Genomic DNA, 22,087 nt, shown 5'->3' on the forward strand with positions numbered 1-22,087 from the left:
TCTGCAGGTGGAGATGAATTTCGTGCCCAGGTCTCCAAGGGAGGGGGCCACAGGGCATCAGCACGCCGATGAACTTTGACATTGGAACCCAGGGATAGATTCCCATTCCACCGCCTCTGGTTACACCACCTCAGGCACAGTTACTCCTCTGCTCTCAGCCTCATTTCTTTAAAGCACCACCATGGAAGACAGAGACGAATTACCAACATCAAAAGGCACACTCAGCATTTACTGAAGCACTTACTAGCTGCCCAGTTCTGTGCACACGACATGCGGTATCTCATTTCATCTGAACAACAGCTCTAGGCAGTAGGTCCTCACATTTCTCCCTTTTTACAGATGTGGAAGCTAAGGCATACAGATTAAGTAACTAGCCCCAAAGTATATACTGGTGATGGGTAAAGCTAATATGAAAACATAGACCTGTGTGAGGCTAAAGATGGCACTTTTCATCCTAGACCTGCACTTTCCAAAACAATAGCCACCAGCCCTGTCTTTAAATTAGATCGAACTAAAGTTAAATCAAGTAAAACAATTGAGTTCCATCGCTGCACCAGCCATAATTCCAGGGCTCAAAAGCCACCCTACTGGACTATCCCCAGACAGAGAGCATTGCCATCACAGCAGAAACTTCTATTGGATCACACTGGTTTAGTCCTTCGCCGATACATAAAGTGCCTGGCTTGTAGGAGGCATGAATGAAGGCGACGTTTAACGATGTCAGAATAGAAGTGGGGTGGTTCCTCAGTCCACCTCCACTAGGCTCGGTCATGGGGGGTGATACAGGTGGTGGGGAAGCTGAAGAGTATCACAACTTGGGGGTCCTCCTTCATCCGAAGAATAAAAGTCACAATACGACACTGGGAACAGGGCTTCAGAAGGGGCCGCGACAATTAAAGAGCCCTGAACATCCAGCTTCCTTAGCTCCCTAGTCACTTGCCTCTGCCTCAGGGACAAAGACATCAGTGCGGGTCATCAGGCAATGGCCACTGATACGTGTGGGGTCCCGCTTTCCGCTGCCGTGTGCAGGTGCTGCTCTCTGCCTTCGCTCAGCGGACACTCTTGGGTACCGAATGGCCATCTCTCTGGGCTAGAATTTCCTCAGGTCGGTGTCAGATGTGGACAAGCTGCCCAGGCTGCCCTGGAGGGTGTGCAGGCATCCCGCCTCGGCCGTCTCCATCGCAGTCGGCCCTGCCCTCACTCCTCGTCCTGGGCCCTGGGCTCTCCGGGCCTGTCACTCTCGCCTCCTTCACTAGTTGTTTTGCACAACTGTTATAAAACAGAGGTTGAATTCACATAACATAAAACGAACCATCTTAAAGGGAACAATTCAGTGACACTTAGTGCCTCACATTGTTGTACGACCACCACCTCTGTCTAGTTCCAACATGTTTTCATCAGCCCCAAAGGAAATCACGTACCGTTAGTAGTCACTCCCCATTCTCTTGTCCCCCCAGCCCCTGGCAACCAGTAACCTCCTTTGTGCTCCTATAAATTTACCTATTCTAGACATTTTACATCAGTGCTTCCATACAATATGTCACCGTTTGTGTCCGGCTTGTTTCACTCAGCGTACTGTTTCCCAGGTCCATCCACACTGTAGCATTGGAGCATGGTCCACTATCCCATTGTACGGATAGAACACATCTATTTATCCATTCATCAGTTCAGGACTCCCTTACCTTTTTTTTTGGTGTACAAAGCAATGTAATAGCTGTTTACACCCCTCACAAAGTGATAACCCCCCTCCCCCAATCCACAACTCCTCTGACATCGTATATAGCAGTTTTAATTCCGTTGACTCTATTCCCTATGCTGTACTCCACATCTTGTGCATATATATATATATATATATATATATATATATATATATATATATATATTTGACATTCAGTATTATTCAGCTTTAGCTGGATTAAGAAACTGGTACATATATACAATGGGGTATTACTTGGCCATAAAGAAAAGTGAAACCTTACCATTTGCAATGATATCGATGGATCTAGAGAACATCATGCTGAGTGAAATAAGTCAGACGGAGAAAGACAAATACCATATGATCTCACTTATATGTGGAATCTAAAGAATAGAATAAATGAGCAAAGTAATCGGAAACAGTCCCAGAGATATAGAGGAAAAACTGAGGGTTGCTAGATGGGAGGGGGTGGGGATGAGGGAGAAGGTGAGGAGATCAGAAAGCTCCCTTATCTCTTGATTAGTTGAAACAACCAATGTAAGTGGGAGGAACCTAATTTTTACAACATTAATGGAGGAAGTCAATGCCCAACTGTCTCCAGGACAGTCTTTCCAGAACGACCGACTATGCAGCATCTCAGGAAGGCATGCTGGGACCCACTGGGCATCTCCACCCTGTTCCTTTCTTTCTCATTAATGAAATTTTTTCTCACCATATCTAAAGTGTGATCTCTATATAATGGTTAATAGTCATTACAGGAGAACATTGGTAAAAGGTTTGGTTTTTAAAAGTGTGGAATATGCTGGCTTAACCAGGCATCTCAACCACAGGTCTTTAAAATATCTTTATTGTGTCAAATGCCCATTGTGAATTTTAAAGAAGCGATTACAGTTTTCAATGTTTCCCAAACTTTCATTGTTTTCCATATGCCCCCAGGGGAGCACAGATCTCCTGTGAGTGTGTGTGTGTGTGTGTGTGTGTGTGTGTGTGTGTGTGTGTGTTAAGGAGCATCCCTCAGTTCTTAAGTTTCTCAGAAAGAGTTTGAAAAAGCTGTTCTATATTAATACCTGCATCCTTTTCAGGTCCACGTGACTTGGGGGAGGGGGTTCACACACTGTAGAGATTGGAATGTTTCTGCTAGGCTTAAAATAGGTACATTTGAAATCACAAGTTAAATATCTTAAATGCATTTAAATGCAAATTATTTCTGAATTAATCATATAAGCTATATAAAATGTCATGAGTTTAAATTGCAGTTTAATGGTAACAACTCATAACATAATATTCATTTGGAAAATACCTGAACCTTTCAATACTTCTTGCAAACAAGTTGGAGGATCTCAAAGGCAGAGACTCATAAAAAACAAAAGAAAACAACAACAAAAGAACCCAGTATCTCTGAATCTCTGAGAAATGCACATTCCAGCATATATCATATATATATATGTATAAACACTTAAAATATAATCTGCTTAAATGTGCCGTATAGTTGGAAATTGTGTTTCTGAATAATATCTACATAATTTTCAATAAAAATAAACTTGCAGTAAATTATCTAAATCTTAGGGTACCAAAGACAAATGGCCTTTCCTGGAATTAGTTTTCCCTCAGGAGTAAGGAAATGGAATTTGTCTTCTGCGACGAGAGAGAAAAAAAAAAAAAAGAAAAACACCACACAATAAAAAATGAGCATTGGTGAGTTCTGCTAGCACTGTCTCACTGGTTGCTTCTCGTAATTAAGGGGGGAATCTCTAGCCAGGTGGAGCTCCCACATGCCAAGATTCTGCTCAAATGAAGTCTGGATGGCGAAGACAGGACTTGGTTAGATGGAAGGTTCCCATGTTTGAGCACACAGCATGGGTTTTGTTATTCTCATTTACACCAGGGTTTCTGGGCAGTGGCACCATTAGCATTTGGGGCTGGGTCATTCTTCGTGGTGCGGGGGGGCTGTCCTGTGAATTGTAGGATGCTTAGCAGCACCCCTGGCCTCCATGCCCTAGATGCTAGTAGCATCTCTCCTTCGGTTGTGACAACCAAACATGTATGCGGATATCACCCACTGCCTCCTGGGGGCCAACATCATTCCCAATGGAGAGCCACAGGTCTGCAGCAAGCAAACTAAGCATTTAAATGAGGGGTGGAGCCTGGTCTCTGGAGAGGGAGTAAGTGCGTCTGTCACTTGGCGCTTCCACCTACTGGCTGAACCTGCTTCTTGACACTTTCTGAGCTTCATTTCTCCAAATGAAAACGAACAAAAACAACCTGTGCCTTCAAGGTGCTTAGGAGGATAAGCTCCTGAGGGGGGCAGAAATATGTTCTGTTCATTCTCAAATCCCTTGTGCCCAGAAAAGAGTGCTTGGCATGCTAATGGGCACTTACTTACGTGTGAAGAGGTCGCCCAGGAAATGCACTTGATCTGAGCCCGACACGGTCAGTTTATACTCGTGTGGCTGTGGCTATTTTGTGTAAATTGCACGGAGGCAGGAAACTGGACTGGGAGCTGCCTGGGTCTGATGTCTGGGTGCTTTCCTCTAAAGTGAAGACTAGGTCAAGCTCAGGCCCACGGGCTGCTGGGACCTGCCTACCGAGGCTGAGTAATCAATGCTCCATCCAGTCCCGCTGCCTCTCCAGCAGGTAAGAGGGCCTCAGAGCGGGACTCACCTCACGCTACGTGATGGATCCAAAGGAGTTCTGAGTCTGAGATTGTTCCAAACACAAACGAAAATCAAGTGTCCAATCATTCCCTGATTCTCACTTGGCCTGAAGAAAATGATCATCAAGATGACTCTTAAGAGAAATGAGGAAAATGTGAAAGAGGCCTGGACATGGGTGCTTCGGTAGGAAAACACAGGAGAGAGGCGAGATGACAAATGGCCTCCAGCCCTTCAGAGAGCGCCGCTGAGGGTCTGCTGAGAGTCCCTTCTCCCTCCAGGCAGCAGCCTATTTTCAGCCAACAGAAGAGGAGAGCCCCTTGCTCACAATGCTGACGATACAATCATCTGCAGCGTTTACAGGTGACCGTAGCTGGGGCCAAAGGTTAAGGTCATGCATCAATTAACAGCTGCGTGCCCTTGTATAATCTGCTCTGTCCCTTCCCTCATCTGTAAAAGGGGGTATGGTGTTAGGTAGAATAATGGCCTCCAAGCATATCCACATCGTAATGCCTAACGCCTGTGAATATGTTAGGACACATGGCTATGGGGATTCAGGTTGCTAGTCAGCTGACTTTACAATAAGAGGATTATCCGTGCAATCATAGAGTCCTTACAGGTGGGAAAGGTGTGGGTAGAGAGAACCAGAAAGACGTCAGTGTCCATGTTAACGTCAACTCCCCATGGCTGGTTTTGAATACAGAGAAGAGCCCACGAGCCAAGAAATGCGGGTGACCTCTAGAGGCTGGAAAACGCAAGGAAATGAGTCTCCCCAGGGCTTCCAGAGGGAACCCGCCCTTCCTGCTGACACCTTGATTTTAGCTCAGGGAGACCCAGAGTTGACTTCTGGCCTCCAGAACTGAAAGATAACAAATTTCTGTTGTTGTAAGCTACCAAGCTTGTGGTCATTTGCTATGGCAGAAATAGGAAATAAAGGTACCTAACTCACTGAGTCACTGTAAGGATTAGTGAGAACTGAGCAAAACCCAGAGCATTCTCATGAGCATCTTCTTGCATGACTCAGAAGAAGAGGCCCCGTGGCCCACAGGCAGGACAGGTCCTGTGCACCCAGCTCTCTGAGTGATGCTCTGAAGGGGGAAATGCTGAGAAAGAGAAGCACTGGCAAACTTGGTCTCGTAGGCTACATCTGCAGTCATTCCCCCTTTGCAAAGCCTTTCCCCAACTGCTGTTTCATTTACTCAGGAAGCGGCATGCATATGAACTTCGGCAGCCATTGCCCTTGATCTGGAAATGTGTGTTTGCCACAAGCTTTTATGGAAATGCCTCTGGGGAGCCTGCCCCAGAACGCACTTAACCCACCTCTGGGCCTGACAGCATTGCCATCATAGAAGGGTGACACGCATTTAGCCTTTCCTCTGAAATCTCCAGAAAAGTGAAATTTACAAGCTCCCTGTTAAGACTGACTATGATCTCAAAAACTCTTAAAGTCAGGTTATCAAGGGCTGGTGGAGCTGCCAGTTCCTGAGGGATGTGAGGGCCCATCGAGTCCAGGGGTCAGCACCCTTGTTCTGTAAAGTGGCAGGGAGCTTTGTGGGCCCTACTCTGTTGCAGTTCTTCAGCTCTGCTGTTGTAGTGTGCGTAGAGTTCATGATGAAACTCTGCCTTAAAAACTCAAAAAGAATAGAAAACACAGTCACAGTTAACTGTGAAATGCCAGTCACCCAGTTTTCTGAGCCATTATGACCAGCTGGCCAAGACCTCCGCCTCCGACCTACCACCTTTACCTGTGTTATCATCCCCCAGGAGTTCATCATCAACAGTGCGCACCCCAAGCCAGGAGGGTACGAGCAGCTTTGAAAAGGACAGGGCTCTCCTGTCCTCTGTCAAATATCATCAGCCGGTCTTGGATCCCGTTAATGCTCTCTGACATGGTAAGCCATCACTTAATGATGGCTTTCACTTTGTTCCGCTTTCACTTTGTTCCACTTTCGGGGTACCTGGTCTGGCACAGTGAGCAAGGTTCAGTTTGACCCCCAATGCAGGCAGGGAATGAGCATCCACAAGTGACAGGGCACAATTAAGTCCTTTTCAGAGAGCACGCATTCTTTCCATCATGGTACCAGAAAAGATGGACTTTGCTTAAAAGAGCCCATTATGCAAACTTCTGTACCTTCAGAAGAAAGAAAAACAGCATTGAAATGATCTTTTGGCACCTAATGCCTTTTTGCAAGAAAAAGATAAGCCTTCTTCATAATAAAGATCTTAAAACAGATGCCAATCAAATGAATCAACAGCTAACAGCTCTGGCCAACTGTGTTTAATAAATAATTTTGAGATAGCCTACTGATAAACCCCTAGAGAAAAAAGAGCTAAAAGCTTGGAATTTTAACAGAAATTGTTCGCTTGGCCTGGAGATTGAGTCAAACTAAGTGGGAAGAACAGGCAACACAGAGAGAAGCCCACCCCCCTCCACACATGAATTTAGAATAAAAGGTTTTCTGTTTTTCTCTGTCTGGAAGGGTACTTTAAGGCTGAGCTTAGGGAAGGCAGGGCTTTATCTTTTATCTCTTTCCCCCAGTGCTTGGTAGGTACTGGGTTCTCAACAAATGAAAGCATTTTTGAATTCATTTCCATTTCATGGCAATTTGAATGTTATTGTTGACTTGCTCACATAAATCTTATCTTCCTGAAATGCAAATTGGATGTAACTCCCTTGCTGAAAACCCTCCTTGGCTTAGAATAAAATCGAAACTCCTTAACCTACCCTGCAAGGCCTGGCAGGACCTGGCCCCCAGATTTCTGCTACTCATCTCATCCCAAAGAACATTTTATATCTTCATTATAAGTTTGGCTTCATCTCCCAGGTCTTCCTGAGTGCGAATGCCATTTATCTGATATGTGGCACTCTGGCTTCAGAGACCCAAAGATAAGACTCGCTACCTCTCACCTGTCCTCTGTCTTCTGCTGACAGCCAGGGCAGCCTGTACAAAATCCAAATCTGATCATGTCACTTCAAATCTGATAAAATCCTCTAACATCTGTCCATCTCAAAGAGCATTGTGTCTAAGCTCATTCCTTGGCACATGGGTCCAGGCTTCCTTGCTGGTGGAGTTCATTTCCTGTCTCCTGCATGAGCCCCACTATTCCCCTTCTCTGGAGGTGTCTTAAAGTCTTTCTTCTGTTTCTTCTCCCTGGAACACTCCTGCTCTGTCCCCCTCCCTGTCACCTGGCTAATTCCTCCTCATTCCTGAGCACTTGCTTTGATGTCTTATCCTCTGGAAGGCTGTTCTTGGCCCTACTTTTTCCATGGTGGTGTAGTTGTCTTGTGACAAATCATTGTCCCCTGCTAGATCACGAGCTTTACAAGAACGGGGACAGTACATCTTGCTGTGGTGCCCCGGAAGTGAACACAGACCTTTTGTTCAAGCCAGACAAATATTTGAGTGAACAATCCACGCTATATTTTCAGATCCTCTAAAAAGCCAGCATGACATATGGGGTTTGTCCTGTGAGCACTATAGGATATTGAGTAGCATCTCTGGCCCTGCCCCACTAGATGCCAGTAGCACCACTCCCTCTAGTTGTGACAACCAAAAACGTCTCCGGACATTGCCAGATGTCCTCTGGAAGGCACAATCACCCTAGCTGAGTACCCGCGATGTTAAGGATACCTGAGAGGGAAGGATAGCAGGCCTGTCTTCAGATTTCCTATTAGGCCCACCCTCAAATGTCATCTCTCAGCGAGACTTGCCTGGACCACATAGCCCCTCCTGTCACTCTCTCTATCTTTAATCTGCTTTATTTTTATTCCCAGCACTTATAACCACCTGATGTATTATGTACTCACTATTGTTTGTTTATGACCAGAGTTCTAGGAAGCAAGACCTTGATGGTTATTCACTGAACCTTGATATGGCAGCCAGCACAAGTTAGGCCTCCCATCAATGTCTTCTGAATCAACCACACTTGTGGTTGTTCTGAATCCTGCCTGACGGCGTTGCTGGGTGTGTGCTGGCCCTGATGCGTACACATCATTTTGGCGGTCCCAAGTTGCCTCTCCCTAGTGCTTTCCCATTTCCCTCTCGTTCTCTTGGCTGGAACAGAAGGCTCAGCTGGCAAAAGAGCATGTTTCTCCTCCATGCTTTTCTTTTTATCCTGGGAGTTTGCCTACAGATTCTTCCAGTTTCAAATTTATAGTAGCAAAGTGGTCTGTTCCAAGTAAACATTAAGCAGTGGGCTGGCCAGAATTGAGATGGGCAACTCAGAAGTCAGCGGATCCCTAGCCTCAGATGAGGACATGGGTAACATTTATATCCCATCACGGGGACTCAGGGATCTGATCTGCTCAAGGGGAACTCAGTCCCCATTATGATATTATTCACCAGATATCTCCTGGGGAGGCCAAAGCTGCCTTCACAAGGGCCGCCTGATCATGTCAGCATCTTCCTCAGTGTCTGGGCCACTCAGAGACCTTCACCATGGTGACCCACCCCCTAATTATCAATCCTTCTCATGCCAAAGTGCTGCAGGAGTCTCTGGGTGGGGAGCGAGCGTGTGTTCCAATTGCATCATCCTTTGGCACTTGGCCTCACAACCATAGTCCTTGAACCTAGAATCTATCCAGCATTTTGTGATTGGTTTAATTAGCTTTTTTGGTAGTCACATCCAATTTTGCACAGTATCTCAAAAAAAATAATTTTCATCATTTTCTGCCCTCTAACCCAAGAATGTCAAACCCACAAGAGCAGGAGGACAGCTTCCTTCTATCTTATCTTTTGCTCCTCTCTCCTCCAAATCCATGTCCCTTCTCTTCCCTCTGCTGATCATTTTTACCAAATGAAAAAAGAAAACAATGTTTATGCCTATTGTTGAATACAAATAATTGAAGAGTGAGTGGTAGGAGCTAGGAATGGATGTCTTATTTGTGCTTGCAGGATCTGGTCCCTGAGGACTTGCCCACGATACTCATTATCGAGGAATAACAAAATATCAACGATATATTTTCAGGACTGGGAGTTACAGTCGTCGGCCAATTCTTTAACTCACTCTTATTTGTAAATTTAGTGAATTAGATATAATGGGGCTAAAGGCTCTTGCGGTTCTGGTGTATTGTGACTCTTCACCACAGTGGGGGGAAAATGCTTCCAGGTCATTTGAAAAAGCAGTCATGTTGAAGTAGATTTTGTTGTAGTTAGATAACCAAAGCAAACAACAGGAAAAATAGATGATCACACATTCATTCATTCCACGAATGTGTGGTAGGCCCAGCCTGTGGGGCAGCTGCCTCAGATGCAAGGAGTGTGGGGAGGAAAGAGCTGAGGGAGGAGGGATGCAGGGTTCTCCCACCTGCCAAGATTCAAGTTGAACCTCTTCTAAGCTAATGAAGTTTAGAAAAGTATGTTTCCATAGACCGGAGTGAGGAAGCAGTTTTGCTTAGTGGACCAAATAAATAATCAGTCAGGAGCACCTCAGCGGTCTAATCCAGGTACACGGCTGCCGCAGCAATGTCGTTGCACTTCTTCATGCCTCAGTTTCACCAGCTGCGCCTGGCAGATAAGACCAGGTTGCAAAATGAAGTGCCTGGAAACGCGAAGAGCCGAACTGGAAAGAGTCAGATGGAGATGCTCGGAGGTACTGGGGCAGAAAGACTGAGACCAAATCCTGAATTATTGTTTCCTAAGTGAGTCAGAAGACAACCCATTCATTTGTTTATCAAATTTGAATTCTCTGCATTTCAATTTTTTAAGCGCTTGTGTCAAAAGAGGCATTGGCAAGTAGTTAGCTTCAGACAGCCGCTCAGAGTCAAGCAGTTGACTGAGGGGAAATAAGATCTTTGATTTTTCTACTATTAAGTGTTAGAAACTCCTATGTGTATTATCTCATTTGATATTCACAACAGACCTATCTGGTTGGTGCCACTCCTAGTTATGAATAAACTGGGGTACAGATGGGTTACATTAACTCAGTGGTTCTCAAACTTGGCTTCACCGTGGAAACGCCTGGAGAGTTTTATAAACATACTGATACGTGGTCCTAGTCCAAGGTATTCTGATTTAATTGGTTTAGAGGGCAGCTTGGGCATCGAGGGTTTTCAAATCTCCCCAGATGATTTTAATGTGCAGCAAAGTTTGAGAACTGTAAGTAACACATGAAAAGTTATAGATCTAATAAGGCCGAAAAGCTGGTTCTGCTGACCCCAGGGGCAGCTTCCTCCTGTCAGGAATGGTCTCTGCCTGGACCAGCTCAAATCTTCTGAAGACATTTTCATAGCCAGCCTACAAGGTTGGTTTCTGAGAAATAAGCAAACACTCAGCAACATGGCATTTAACAGACATCCAAAGTCTAGACAGGATGGAGCAAAGCAGCCTGGGACAAATTTGCCCAGCTCTCAGGACCTATTAACGAAATAAAAACAAAGGCAGCTTTGAAGAGTATAGATTGGATTTAGAGGGCTTTCAAAACGATGTACCAGAGCACCTGGAGAAATAAGCACCTTTAAGGCACGAATGTATTACCCCAGCAGGACTGTAATGGAACTGGTTCACTTTCACTGAGGCAAATTAATGAATCGAGCCAGCTGCAGCGATGTTAACACGGAGGAGCATTTTTGAGACCTGGGGTTCTCAAATGTCAGTCAGCCATCAGCACCACCTCGGAGACTTGTTAACACCTAGATTGGGGGCCAGAGTTTTTTACCCAGTAGGTCTGAGATGGAGCCTGAGAATTTGCATGTCTAACAAGCTCCCAGATGATGCAGCTGGTCTGGGGGCCCACAGTTAGATGAATTCCATCTGCGAAATGACACACGGGGATACTAACAGCTAACCGTTTAACTGCTAGCTGGATGCCTAGGACATGGTCTCACCTCTTTTTCACCTGCAGGGAGCTTCCCCGACACAGCTGGCACATGAGGCGATGGCTCCAATTCCAGCACATGTAGTGATTATACTGAGCGTCACACTTATCCATCCCGCTTACTAACTACACCACCACTATGTACATGGTACTGCAATCTCGCCCTCATTCTGAAGATGAAGACACAGAGACTGAGAATTAGATACCTTGCCAAAGGTGCCAGAGTTTTGGGACAAACCATGACATGGCCAATATTCACCCTTTTCACCTACAAAAATGGTAATTTGATGTGGTTCCTATAAAAATGGCAATTTGGTGTGGATAGCAGAGTCAAGATCTAACCTCAGTAGGGCCGATGCCAAAGCCTGAAACTTAACCCAAGTTCTCTGCCTCTTTTCCAGGCCACATGTGTTATTGATGGATGGGGCCATGTTTATCAGAAGTCAAGATCACAGGTGTGAAGCCACCCTGGCACGAGCATGGCCTGGTTACCTGCCCGCACATAGCCATGTCTATCTGCCTGCCTGTAGGAATAAAATCCTCCTGGTGACATGGCTGATGTCGTTGATGACAACACCTATCCGGGCCCCATGCTAGCTCAGCTCGAGTCTGTCATATGATAGGAGCTTCCCTGCAGACATCCCAGCATGAGACTTGGGGATGGAAGTGACAGACAGAAGGCAGTGGCTCTGCTTCAGGAATCAGAGGTTCTGGAAAGCATGGTGTTAGAGGCGCTTCTAGGCAGGGTTGCCACCACCCAGTTCTGAGCACCATGGGAGCAGAGTGACAGGAAGAGGTGGCAGTGATGACACCTTTAGAACAGTGATTCCCAGCTTGGGACAATTTTGCTCCCATGGAACAATGGGAACTTTCTGGAGACATTTTGATTGTCAAGTTTGGGATTGGGGTCCTACTGGCATCTAGTGCTTCGAGGACAAACGTGCCTCAAACCACCTGGCAACACACAGGCCAGCCCCCATAACGTAGAATTATCCAGCCCCAAATGTCAATAATGCTGAGACTGAGAACCCTGCACTAGAACAGTATCATATACAGCTGGGTATTTCCTGTAGCACCACCGTTTCTGGTTGTGTCACATGGGAGCCAGATGATTGAGCCAGATGATTGAGCCAGATGACTGAGTCCTATAAGCTCTCTGTGACCTTTAGTAAACACCTAATTTTGTATATTAGTTGGAGAGGATTTTGTTGACTACCACCAAGAATCCTGACTAAGAAAGATGGCCCTAGGGGAGACCATGCTGGAGGACGAAGAAGGATGTAGCTGGTCCCTATAATCGAGGGCCTTGGGAGCATTCCAAGTACAAATATTACCAAGGTCAGCACAATTCTATCCAGGTAATGCATGCATTGTCCATGTAGAACATGGACATTATTATAAAAAGGTTAATCACCTAAATGACTCTCTAATCTGGGTACATCCACATCTCTCAATTGTTTTACAATCACTAGCATTATGATACACACATTCCTGCATAACAGCAGCATTTTTCACCTTGATGTACTTCCTGCCAAATCGTCTGGGCGCTATGTATGGGTAAGAATTGGGGCAGAGCCACATAAGTGAAACACAGGAGAAATGTACCCTCTGTCTGCCAGATATATTCCAATTTTATGGCAACACAACCACAAAGTCCAAACTTATCCAAGACATTGGTTTGGAGGAGAGCAAATAATATCCCCAAATATGTGAACAAATACTCAAAAGGAGACAATGATATCCTGCTCATATTCTGAGGCCAAGAACACATGTGGTTCCAGGTACCAGCTCTATAATTGAGAGTGATAATAATACTAAGCTCACTTTATGAAGACTGAATGAGATCGTCATCGAGGTCATTAGCACGGAGCCTTGGCACATTGTAAATGTTCAAAAAATGTTAACACTGGCATTAATAACAATAATGTAACTTGGGCACCACTTTGGTCCTCAGCTAACACAGAGGTAAAGACACAATAATAAAGCAATTTCACAGGTTTGTGTATGTAGAACTCTAGAGAGTGCTTGGGTATTTAATAGGTGCTCAATAAATGTTAGCTCTCGTTCTCTCTCTCTCTCTCTCTCTCTCTCTCTCTCCTTCCGAGTGCTCCTTTCTTGTCCCACCTACTTTTTCCATTCCCAGTTCTTGACGCATCTCCCACCTTGGACAATGGATCAGGGTGAAAGTTTGCCCGTGACACCTGCCCACTGCCATGGCCCTGTCTCCTGCTTTACCTTCCATCCACTGCTGAGTCCAGCCCAAACCCTCCCCACCAACCCTCAGCTGCCTAACAGACTCTGTCTCCCACTCCACTCATGCACCCCCCATATTGACAAATTTGCAGCCGACAGATTATATTCACAGTGTGAGGGAATCATTACCACCTGCTAATATTTTTATAGAATTTCATAAACTTGGTCATTCATGAATCATTTACAGTACTGTATTCCAAGGAAGAGTTCACAAATCACTCAAATGCTGGCAAAATGCATAATAATGAGTAATATTTCAGGAGGCTTTGCATTAATATGTCAGCTTCCAATACTGCAAGAGCTAAATTATTTTGCCAGGTGCCACTTTGGGTCAGAAGCTTGGAAAGCCCTTTTGGGAGCTGGGGTAGGGAGAGTGGGCAGGTGGCCGTGGGTCAGGGATGGGATGGTATTTAAAAAGAAATCGATCAGCCAGCAAGTCAAACCCCCTTCCCAGCTTGAATAAGTGGAGGTCCTAGGAAAGAGGCCTAGGAATCTGCAGATTAGATATCAGAGTCTAGTTGGGGGTAAAATAGGACGAAGTGTTTCTTAGTGATTGAAAATGCAGGGCTTTGGAGGTAGAGATAAACGGGTATGGATCCCAGATTCAATACACACCAGCTGGGAGACCTTGAAAAAAGTTCTTTAACAGTTATTTGCTTATCTGTAAAATGGTGTTACCACCTACTTCTTAAGGCTGTTGTGTGTACGGATTAAGTAAGAGAATGTATAGGAAGCGCTTAGCACACTGTCAGCCTTGTCGTGTTCAATAAGCAGTAGCTTTAAGGAATGATACACATCCAGGGGCCCAAGGATAAACTTATCCCGATTATTTCTTATCGTACAAGTGCCCTACGCTTAGTTCTGGGTGCTTTCTTCTTGGATTTGGGAAATGTTGACACGATACCAGGGACTTGCACGCGAGTAGCGTTTAACTTTAAAATACACCGCAACATTGGAGCGATTATAATAGCAAACCCATTCACCCACATGCTCTCTGCTTTTTAAGCTTACGCAATGGAAAGTGAAATGTGGGACTTGCAGACTTAGGATTCAGCGCTTTGAAGAAGAGCAGGTTTGCTACCCACCACAAGGACCATCGTGACCACCCTGGATCTAACGAGACTACGAAGAGAGTAAGTTATTTCTAAATAGGCACTTACATGGACCAGTACTGCAACAGTCTGGTTTCCAAAGTGTGTGAACTAGAGCGTAACCCAGGACTCATTGAATCTAGAAATCGGGGAACCAAATACGGAGCAATAGGTGACCTTCGTCAGCAAGGACATGAAGAAAAAAGGACAAAGACTGAACAGAAGAGCAAGAGGCAGCGGGAAATGTGGCATCGGGAACCGGACCCCCCTGAGACCAGTGAAAAGTGGCTCAGACCCAGGCTGCAGGATCCCCACCAAACACCAGCTGTCTCCACTGCACATGCGTGGCTCGATGCCACACGCAAACCAACCCACGCAAGCAACAAGGCACAGCTTCCCGGCATATCACCTGTACGCACTGGCGAGGAATTTAAATCAGTTGATTTTGAAACAAAGTCTAGGCACTAAAATGAAAGCTCCAGGAAAGCAGGGAATCTGGTGCCTTGGTTCCCACCATATTCCCCACCACTTTGCAGGTGCCTCCTCGCCCTGTCGGTACTCAATCAAACATACGTCGACAGAATGAATGGACCAATCAATCAATACACCATGAAGTACATTATGAAACTATAAAATGAACTCAAGATTACTCGAGGAAAGTTCATGCTTGAGATGGACTGCAGCTTAAGAGTCCTTGGCGTTTTCATTTACCTTCCTCTGCTTTATACATCATTGACCTCTCACTCACGTAGTAAGATCATACAGTGCATGCTGTGTTTCTGGCACGGCTCTCTGTGCTTGGCGTGTATTAACTCATTCAATCCATGAAAATCCTATGAGAGCAGTAGTATTGTGATTCCCATTTTACAGATGAGAAAGTTGAGGCAGACGCCCTGCCCTAGTCCTCACAGCTAGTCCATAACAGCCATGATTTGAAGGCAGTCAGTGTGGCAGGATGCAAAACTACGTTTTTAACTGTTATGATACTTATATGGTTTCGCTCGAAGGGACAATATGAGAGGCTCCAAGCTATAGCTCAGGCTCTGTTTTACCAGCTGATTTACAATAACTGATTAGCAAAAACTGATAACTTCATCTTTTACAGCCCTTAGTGGTACTGGTGCTATCCCCACTTTATGGATGAGCGTCACAAGGTCAGAGAGGGTAAGTGGGTTGCCCAGTATCACACAGCTCGATAAGCAGTAGTACTGAGTCAAACAGCAATATTCTAAGCCCGGAGCCCTCGTTCTTAATCACTGTTAGAACCTCGATGTCGCTTAGACAAACATAAAATCGCCTAAATTAAAAACAAACATACGTGGTTTTCATTTCGCCTTAGCCCCTGATGCCTTTGTGAACATTAGAAAGAGGCGCCAGCCCTCTTCCAGGAGCCACGCCTGTACTGCAGCGCAGTTCTCCGTTAGCGAACCGAGGGCTGGGTCGGGCCTTCCTGGTGCCTCAACCGTCCCCTGCGTGCCATCAAATCCCTGCTGTCTCATGTGACCGCCGTGCACTCAGCTTTGTGGAGGCCAGAGGAAAAGGATACTTCAGGATGCAGAAACTCCTTAAAGAAGTGTCGACTGGCATCAGTGGCAGCATCCAAGCCACCTGGTTGACCGAAGGGAGAGCGTGACCTTCTCCTCGCTCCCTAGCAATCCTCGGATGTTGGTGTTCGGGTTCTTTTCCCTGCCCTTGTGACTGCCCCCCAGGTGTCTCTCCCTCAGGGGAATTTCTCACTGTCCTTGGAGTTCGAGGGCACCTCTGTCTAAGGAGAACGTTCACACCAAGGCTGGCCCTGGATATGGTGCCCAGAAGTCTCTCTCTGACTCCCCAAAGGGTGACTTTCATTTCTAAGCCACTTCTGGCTCCCACAAACAACAGACACAATGAATTCATTAGCCGCGGATACACCCGACCTCTTGCTCAGCTCTTCAAACACCTCCTATGGGGTCATCCCCAAAAGGCATCTTGCAGCCTCTCCCTCACCAGCTCTCATTCCTGGCAACCAGCATTTTCCACTTTCCCTTATTCATGCTCGGCCTATTTCCAGGCTCCCAGAACACTCCCAAGAAGACATCTGCTTACTTATTGTTTATCTTGTACCCCTTAATCCGCCGGGGAGTTCTTGAGACGCTGCTTCATCCAGGAGTCTCTCTCTGGTACTTAAAAGAGGGGCAGCAAAGCTATGATGTTTGCTTCATGTCAGGATAGAACAAAAAACCCCAAGTCTGTGGTAGATATCAACCTTCTCATGGTTGAAGGCTGGAAACTAGTGCTAAAACCTGGGGGAACGTAACTAAAATATTAAAAAATAGTCAGGTAAAAACTAATAAGAGCAACTCTGATGTACTGCTAGGGGCTGGGCATTATACTAAACATTTTCTAAAATAATTTTATTCCATCATGTATGGTCCTCAGAGGTGACAGCACTTTCCCTACTTCATGGATGAGAATCACATGACCTGATAGGTCAGTGGGTTGCCTGCGCTAACACAGCTCGGGAAACCACACTGCTGAGACGTGAGTAGAAACTGGCTACCCCAGAGCTCTTATTCTTCATCACTATGCTATGCAACTATGAAATTTACTGTCTCCTTGGTTCCTTGTGTCTGACAATGAACGGCTGTCCCCATAAGAGGCATAGAAGAGAAGAAAGAACGCGTCTACCCCTGGCCTGCTGTTGGCTTTTCCTGCAGCAGCTGGATGCCGACACCTGCCAGCTCACCTCTGGTTATGTCAAAGCCAGTGGATTCGGAATTTCTGAGGGCACCAAAGTACATTTTCTATAACAACCAGATTTCCCTCTGGGTGTATGCTAAGGACCCACCGTTCACCCTTTGGTGATCTCTGACAGATGAGGCACCGCCTCTCCCCCCGCAGACGCTCACAGCATCTGCTTTTTGGCAAAACTTCTGAGAGGGAGGTTTGGCACACTCGTCCTGCCAGGACCCTCAAGCACACTGCTCAGCATGGCGGACGGGGATTCTATAAACTTCCATCATGCCACTACCCTGTATTTGTCCAGCACTGAATGCCTCCAGCACCCTCACACTCGCTTCTCCGCACTGGAAACGCACAGCCATCCAGTTGGGTAGGTAGGCAAGTGTTCCTTGCCTTGTATGGCTGGGGACCAGTGCTTACATGGTCTTCCCAAGGCCAACAGCTCATGGTGACCGAGAGGGCTAGACGCAAAGGACCCGCTTCCCAGCCAGAGCACTTGACTTTTCCACGCAGTGTCCCTCAGCCCCCAGTCTGCAGAGAAGGAAGAACATAGGCTTGGGAGCAGGGGCAGTGGCGTTGTTGAGGGGGAACTGGGATGCTCTTAGGTGGGGTTTTGACCAAGAAAACCACAGATGCCCAATCTGGTGCCAGGGACTGCCACCACCTCCTGACCCCAATCCAGGGAAATGCACACACCAAGGGCAATGCCAACAGGAAGTAGATGTGTTGGCTGGGCCTCGTTCCCACAGTGCCTGCTTCCAGCTTGGTGGACTGTACCGCAGGGAGGGCTTTTCCTGACAATTGCGGGCAATTCCATCTCATTGCTCAAAGAAGGAGACTACTCGGAGGCTTGGGTCCCTAACAGGCTGTGAGCACAAAACTGTTTTGGGGGTGTAGTACAGAAGGGGTCAGACTGAGCTTAATGAGATATATTGCTCACCCCCATATCTGGGTGTATCTGCTTTGATCTCTGCATCTTGAATGGGTATCCATTTCTGAAACTATCCTGTCACAAATAGCCTTTTATTTTCCACATAACTAATTTAAGTACATTGTAAAATAAATAAGTAAATTATCAATAACACCCAAACACAACCATTAACACTTTGATTTTTTCTCCATCATGTTTCTTCACAAACGTCCACCCATCATGATATGTGCAGAGACTTGATCTGTAATGAAGATGCCATGTGCTTGTGTATCTGCTTCCATTCGCTATCCTGAGTCCCATATAAACTACAACTTCTTCAAAAATATTTTAAATGGGTGCACAAAACTTCCTTGCAAAATTGTGTTTTAATTTAACTACGCCTATTTCTGAATATTTAGCAATTAATTCCATTTTAAAGGTCATGTCCCGCTATAACATCATTGTATAAACTCTCCCTATTTCCTTAGGTCAGATTTCTAAAACTAAAATAATCACATTCAAATGTCTACAGCTTTTGCTCCTTTTAATTATCAAGCTGGTTTCTGGGAAGCCAAAGCTGTCTTAAGGGTTCTGACCTCCTCTGAGATCCCCCTCGGACCCCTCTTTATATTTGCCAGTGCCCAAAGTCTCACACAGGCCTGGGGGGCTCCACTGATGACACAGGGGCCCCCACTATTGCCCTGCTGGGGTTCAACGCCACTTAGCTTCCACAGAGACACACTTAAAGCCGTACAGCCTCGGGTTTGATGAAGCACAGAAATAATGAGCTCAGTGGGGGGAAAAAAACAACAACAATCTTTGAAAGTCACAGCTCTGCATGCAGGGTGGGCATTTGAAGGGTACTCACCTGATAAGTAGCAATCATTTCTCTGTCTAAGGGCCGTGTCACAGACACACTACCCGTGTTCTCATTGATTCTGAAGATTCCTTTAGGCTCTTGATCCACTCCCTTTCCAGTGAGCCGGAACTTGGATCCCTCCCGTCTGTCACTATCGACTACCTGGTCGGAGAAAGAGAGTGACATTTAAGTCTCTGGCACACAGAGAACACACATGACAAACATAGCTCAGTGACCAATCCACTAATCACAGGTGCTAACACAAAGGTTTAGATGAACTTGAGGAAAGTAATGTCACCAAAAATAGCATCATTGCTTAACACCTTTCATCCTAATATGCAAATCTTTGCAGCTGATAGCTGGGGAAGCTTACCAGCACTGGGGTGACATACAGTGATGGATCTAGGAGGGAAGTAACTCCAGGAAGTTCAAGGTTGGACACTCATATTATTTTTAACTCTCAAGAAATATATATGTGTATGTATGTGGGTGTATATATATATATGTTTTGTTTTGTGTTTTCCTGAAGGCTAAACCAAATAGGCAATGGAAAAAGCAACACCATTTATTCAACAATCCTATACCGGGTAGGCAGTGATTGAGGTTCCAGATATGTACATATATCTCGTCATCAACAGCATCACCTACACCATTGTTTCGACCAGGAACTAGGCACGATGCTGAGGAAGCATTTTACACACTTTATAAAAAATCTTCACAACAAGGCTGGTTCAGGGGACATTATTATTCATATTTAATAGATGAAACCACTGAGACACAGAGAGATTAAGCCTGCTGGCCAGGGTTACAGCTATTAAAGAGATGAAGCTGGAATGCAGAGTCCACTTCCATTTCTCTAGAGACATTGCTAAGGAGCAGTCATTTCTGAATTTACTTTAAGATAATTCCCTACAGGTTATTAGCCTTGCTTTGACATTTGAAGAATAAATTCAGAAGATAAAAATGGAAGAAGGTATTTCCAGGCAGAGGGAACAGGTCAGAAAGAGGCAGCAGGCAGGGGAGGGAGAGGCTTGAAAATTCCAGAAACTGTCACCAGCGTGGTTTGAGTAGAGGTGAGGTTGAGAGGTAATTAGGAACCAAATTATTTTTGTTTCCTTTATGGCATTCAAAGGTGTCCAACTAAAGGGAGAACTATTATTAGCACAAATCAGTTTTAGAGTTTGCCAAAGTATTCATCTATATTTAATGTCACTATATCATCGATATCTGCATGCATTAATTTGATTATAATAATTTAAAAGTCAGGAAAACAATAAATATTTGCAACACACAGATAAAAGAAAGCTGATGTGGATCCAGCTGTAATCAATTTACAAATGAACAGGCACCTATTGGAGCTTAGTCAACCTTGTCTGGAGAGTTTGAGTGGCCAGTCCGGGAAATGTGCTTTCTAGTGGAATCTACTTCACTCCTGTGGGGCCATTTGTGTGCCCACCAAGCCTGCAATTCCAACGGAAGCCACCAGGTGGCAGTGGTGCCTAATGCAGCATGACCCTCCTGACAAGGTTTCTCTGCCACTGACCCTTGAGTGAGAACGTGACAGTGTCATATAGCAGTTTTTTTCCCGATTAAAAATATTCTTCATTAAAACACACTGAGAGTTTTGATGAAATACCAATTACCTCTGCATTTTAAAATTAATAGAAAATATCGTCTATTAATAAAACAAGACAAAAACTAAGGTAGGTGATAACTTCTGATGTAAAGAATTATTAGTCACAGCTTGACTTGATTTAATCTGACTGCCATTCTTCCCCTGACGCACTCCCCCCCGCTGGGAAGCTCCACAGAGGTCCACAGCCTCAGCATACTGGGCGCACCACTGAATCCGGTAGCTGCCACAGTGCCTAGTATATAGCAGAAACCAAGGCCAATATCTGTTTAATGAAGAGCACCGCTGTTCAAACATATGTCCCAGTCCTAGCGTGGCCAATGATCAACCGTGTGACCTTGGACATGGTACTTTGCCTCTCTGGCTCTCCATTTCCTCATCTGTAAAATGAGAAAAACACCATTTATTTCCCAGGGTTGGTGAGCGGTTAATGAGACTGTGTGTGCAAAATATAGTTCTAGGCACATAGAAGAGGTTCCACAAGTCATTGCAATAATAATAGTAATCAGAACACAATTATGCTGTTGTTGGTAACGGGTAAGGCTGTACCTCCAGGCCTAAAAATCATCTCAGCCATAATAATATTTTATAAAAAACCCTAAGGGAACAAATTTCCTGTTCACAAACCTCTCTGGTTTGAGAAAAGAAGTGTTCTGGAAACACCTACTATGGGAAGGGACAGCTGAGCAAATGCTTCTCTTCTTTGTTGCCTCCATGTTTACTGTCACTCCCCTCCCCTTCCTACCACAGGGCTTAAAACCTCTTCCTCTTGCTTCCCTAAGCACGCCCAAGAGTTAGATCCTCCCCAAAAGACCATATTAGTCTAGAAGACAATCTACTAGGAAATGAACATGGGAAATCTGCAAGAGCTCTGGAGCTGTCCTGCTTCCCAAGAATGGGCCCCAACTACCTACCAGACATGGCCCACTGCTGAGCACCTGCCAAGAAAAGGCTCTGTGCTCCGTTCTCCTTTCTTAACCCTTCTGTGTTGTGAAAGGGTTGGGAGTACAGAACCCCAGACCTTCTGGTAGATTTATGGTAGGAGGTGGTCCCGAGAGCTCTCTTGGGGGCAAATATCACCACCCTCCCCATTTCTCCACCTGCCACTCAGCATGGAAAGCTGAATTCTAGGCTCAGCAATTTTCCTGGGGCAATTCTCCTCCTGCTGTCAAGGTCAGGTCTGGGTCATTTCTTTGCTCTCTCTTAGAGAGTGGGACCCACTTGACCTCAGAGAAGCAGGGCCTTGCAGAGAAGACTGTTTAATTAGTGCTGGCTGCTGGATTTAAACGACTTACTCCCCAGGGAAGGAGCAAGTTCCTGCGGTGAGCATCTCTGGTTAGTGCTGCTCAGCTTGTCTCTTTCTCAATAATTCTGTTTTTAAAGGCTTGGCTTTTAATGTATCTGTTGGACCTGCCTCCTGGTCCTCAGAGCTGTGTCCACTCTGAAGTAATGCCCAC

The 22,087-nt window shown here is 45.5% G+C and overlaps 1 protein-coding gene across 1 annotated transcript in view; it reads right to left on the reverse strand.

The window, feature by feature from the left end:
• The window catches only part of CDH13 (cadherin 13), a 984,505-nt gene that overhangs the window by 451,567 nt on the left and 510,851 nt on the right, over positions 1-22,087 (reverse strand). Inside the window, exon 5 of the mRNA XM_019743731.2 lies at positions 19,007-19,159. Within this exon, the coding sequence (XP_019599290.2) occupies positions 19,007-19,159 (153 nt within the window). The remainder of the gene's footprint in view (positions 1-19,006; positions 19,160-22,087) is intronic.

The sequence above is a fragment of the Rhinolophus sinicus genome, linkage group LG11 (genome assembly GCF_036562045.2).
Source record: "Rhinolophus sinicus isolate RSC01 linkage group LG11, ASM3656204v1, whole genome shotgun sequence".
Taxonomy (NCBI): domain Eukaryota; kingdom Metazoa; phylum Chordata; class Mammalia; order Chiroptera; family Rhinolophidae; genus Rhinolophus; species Rhinolophus sinicus.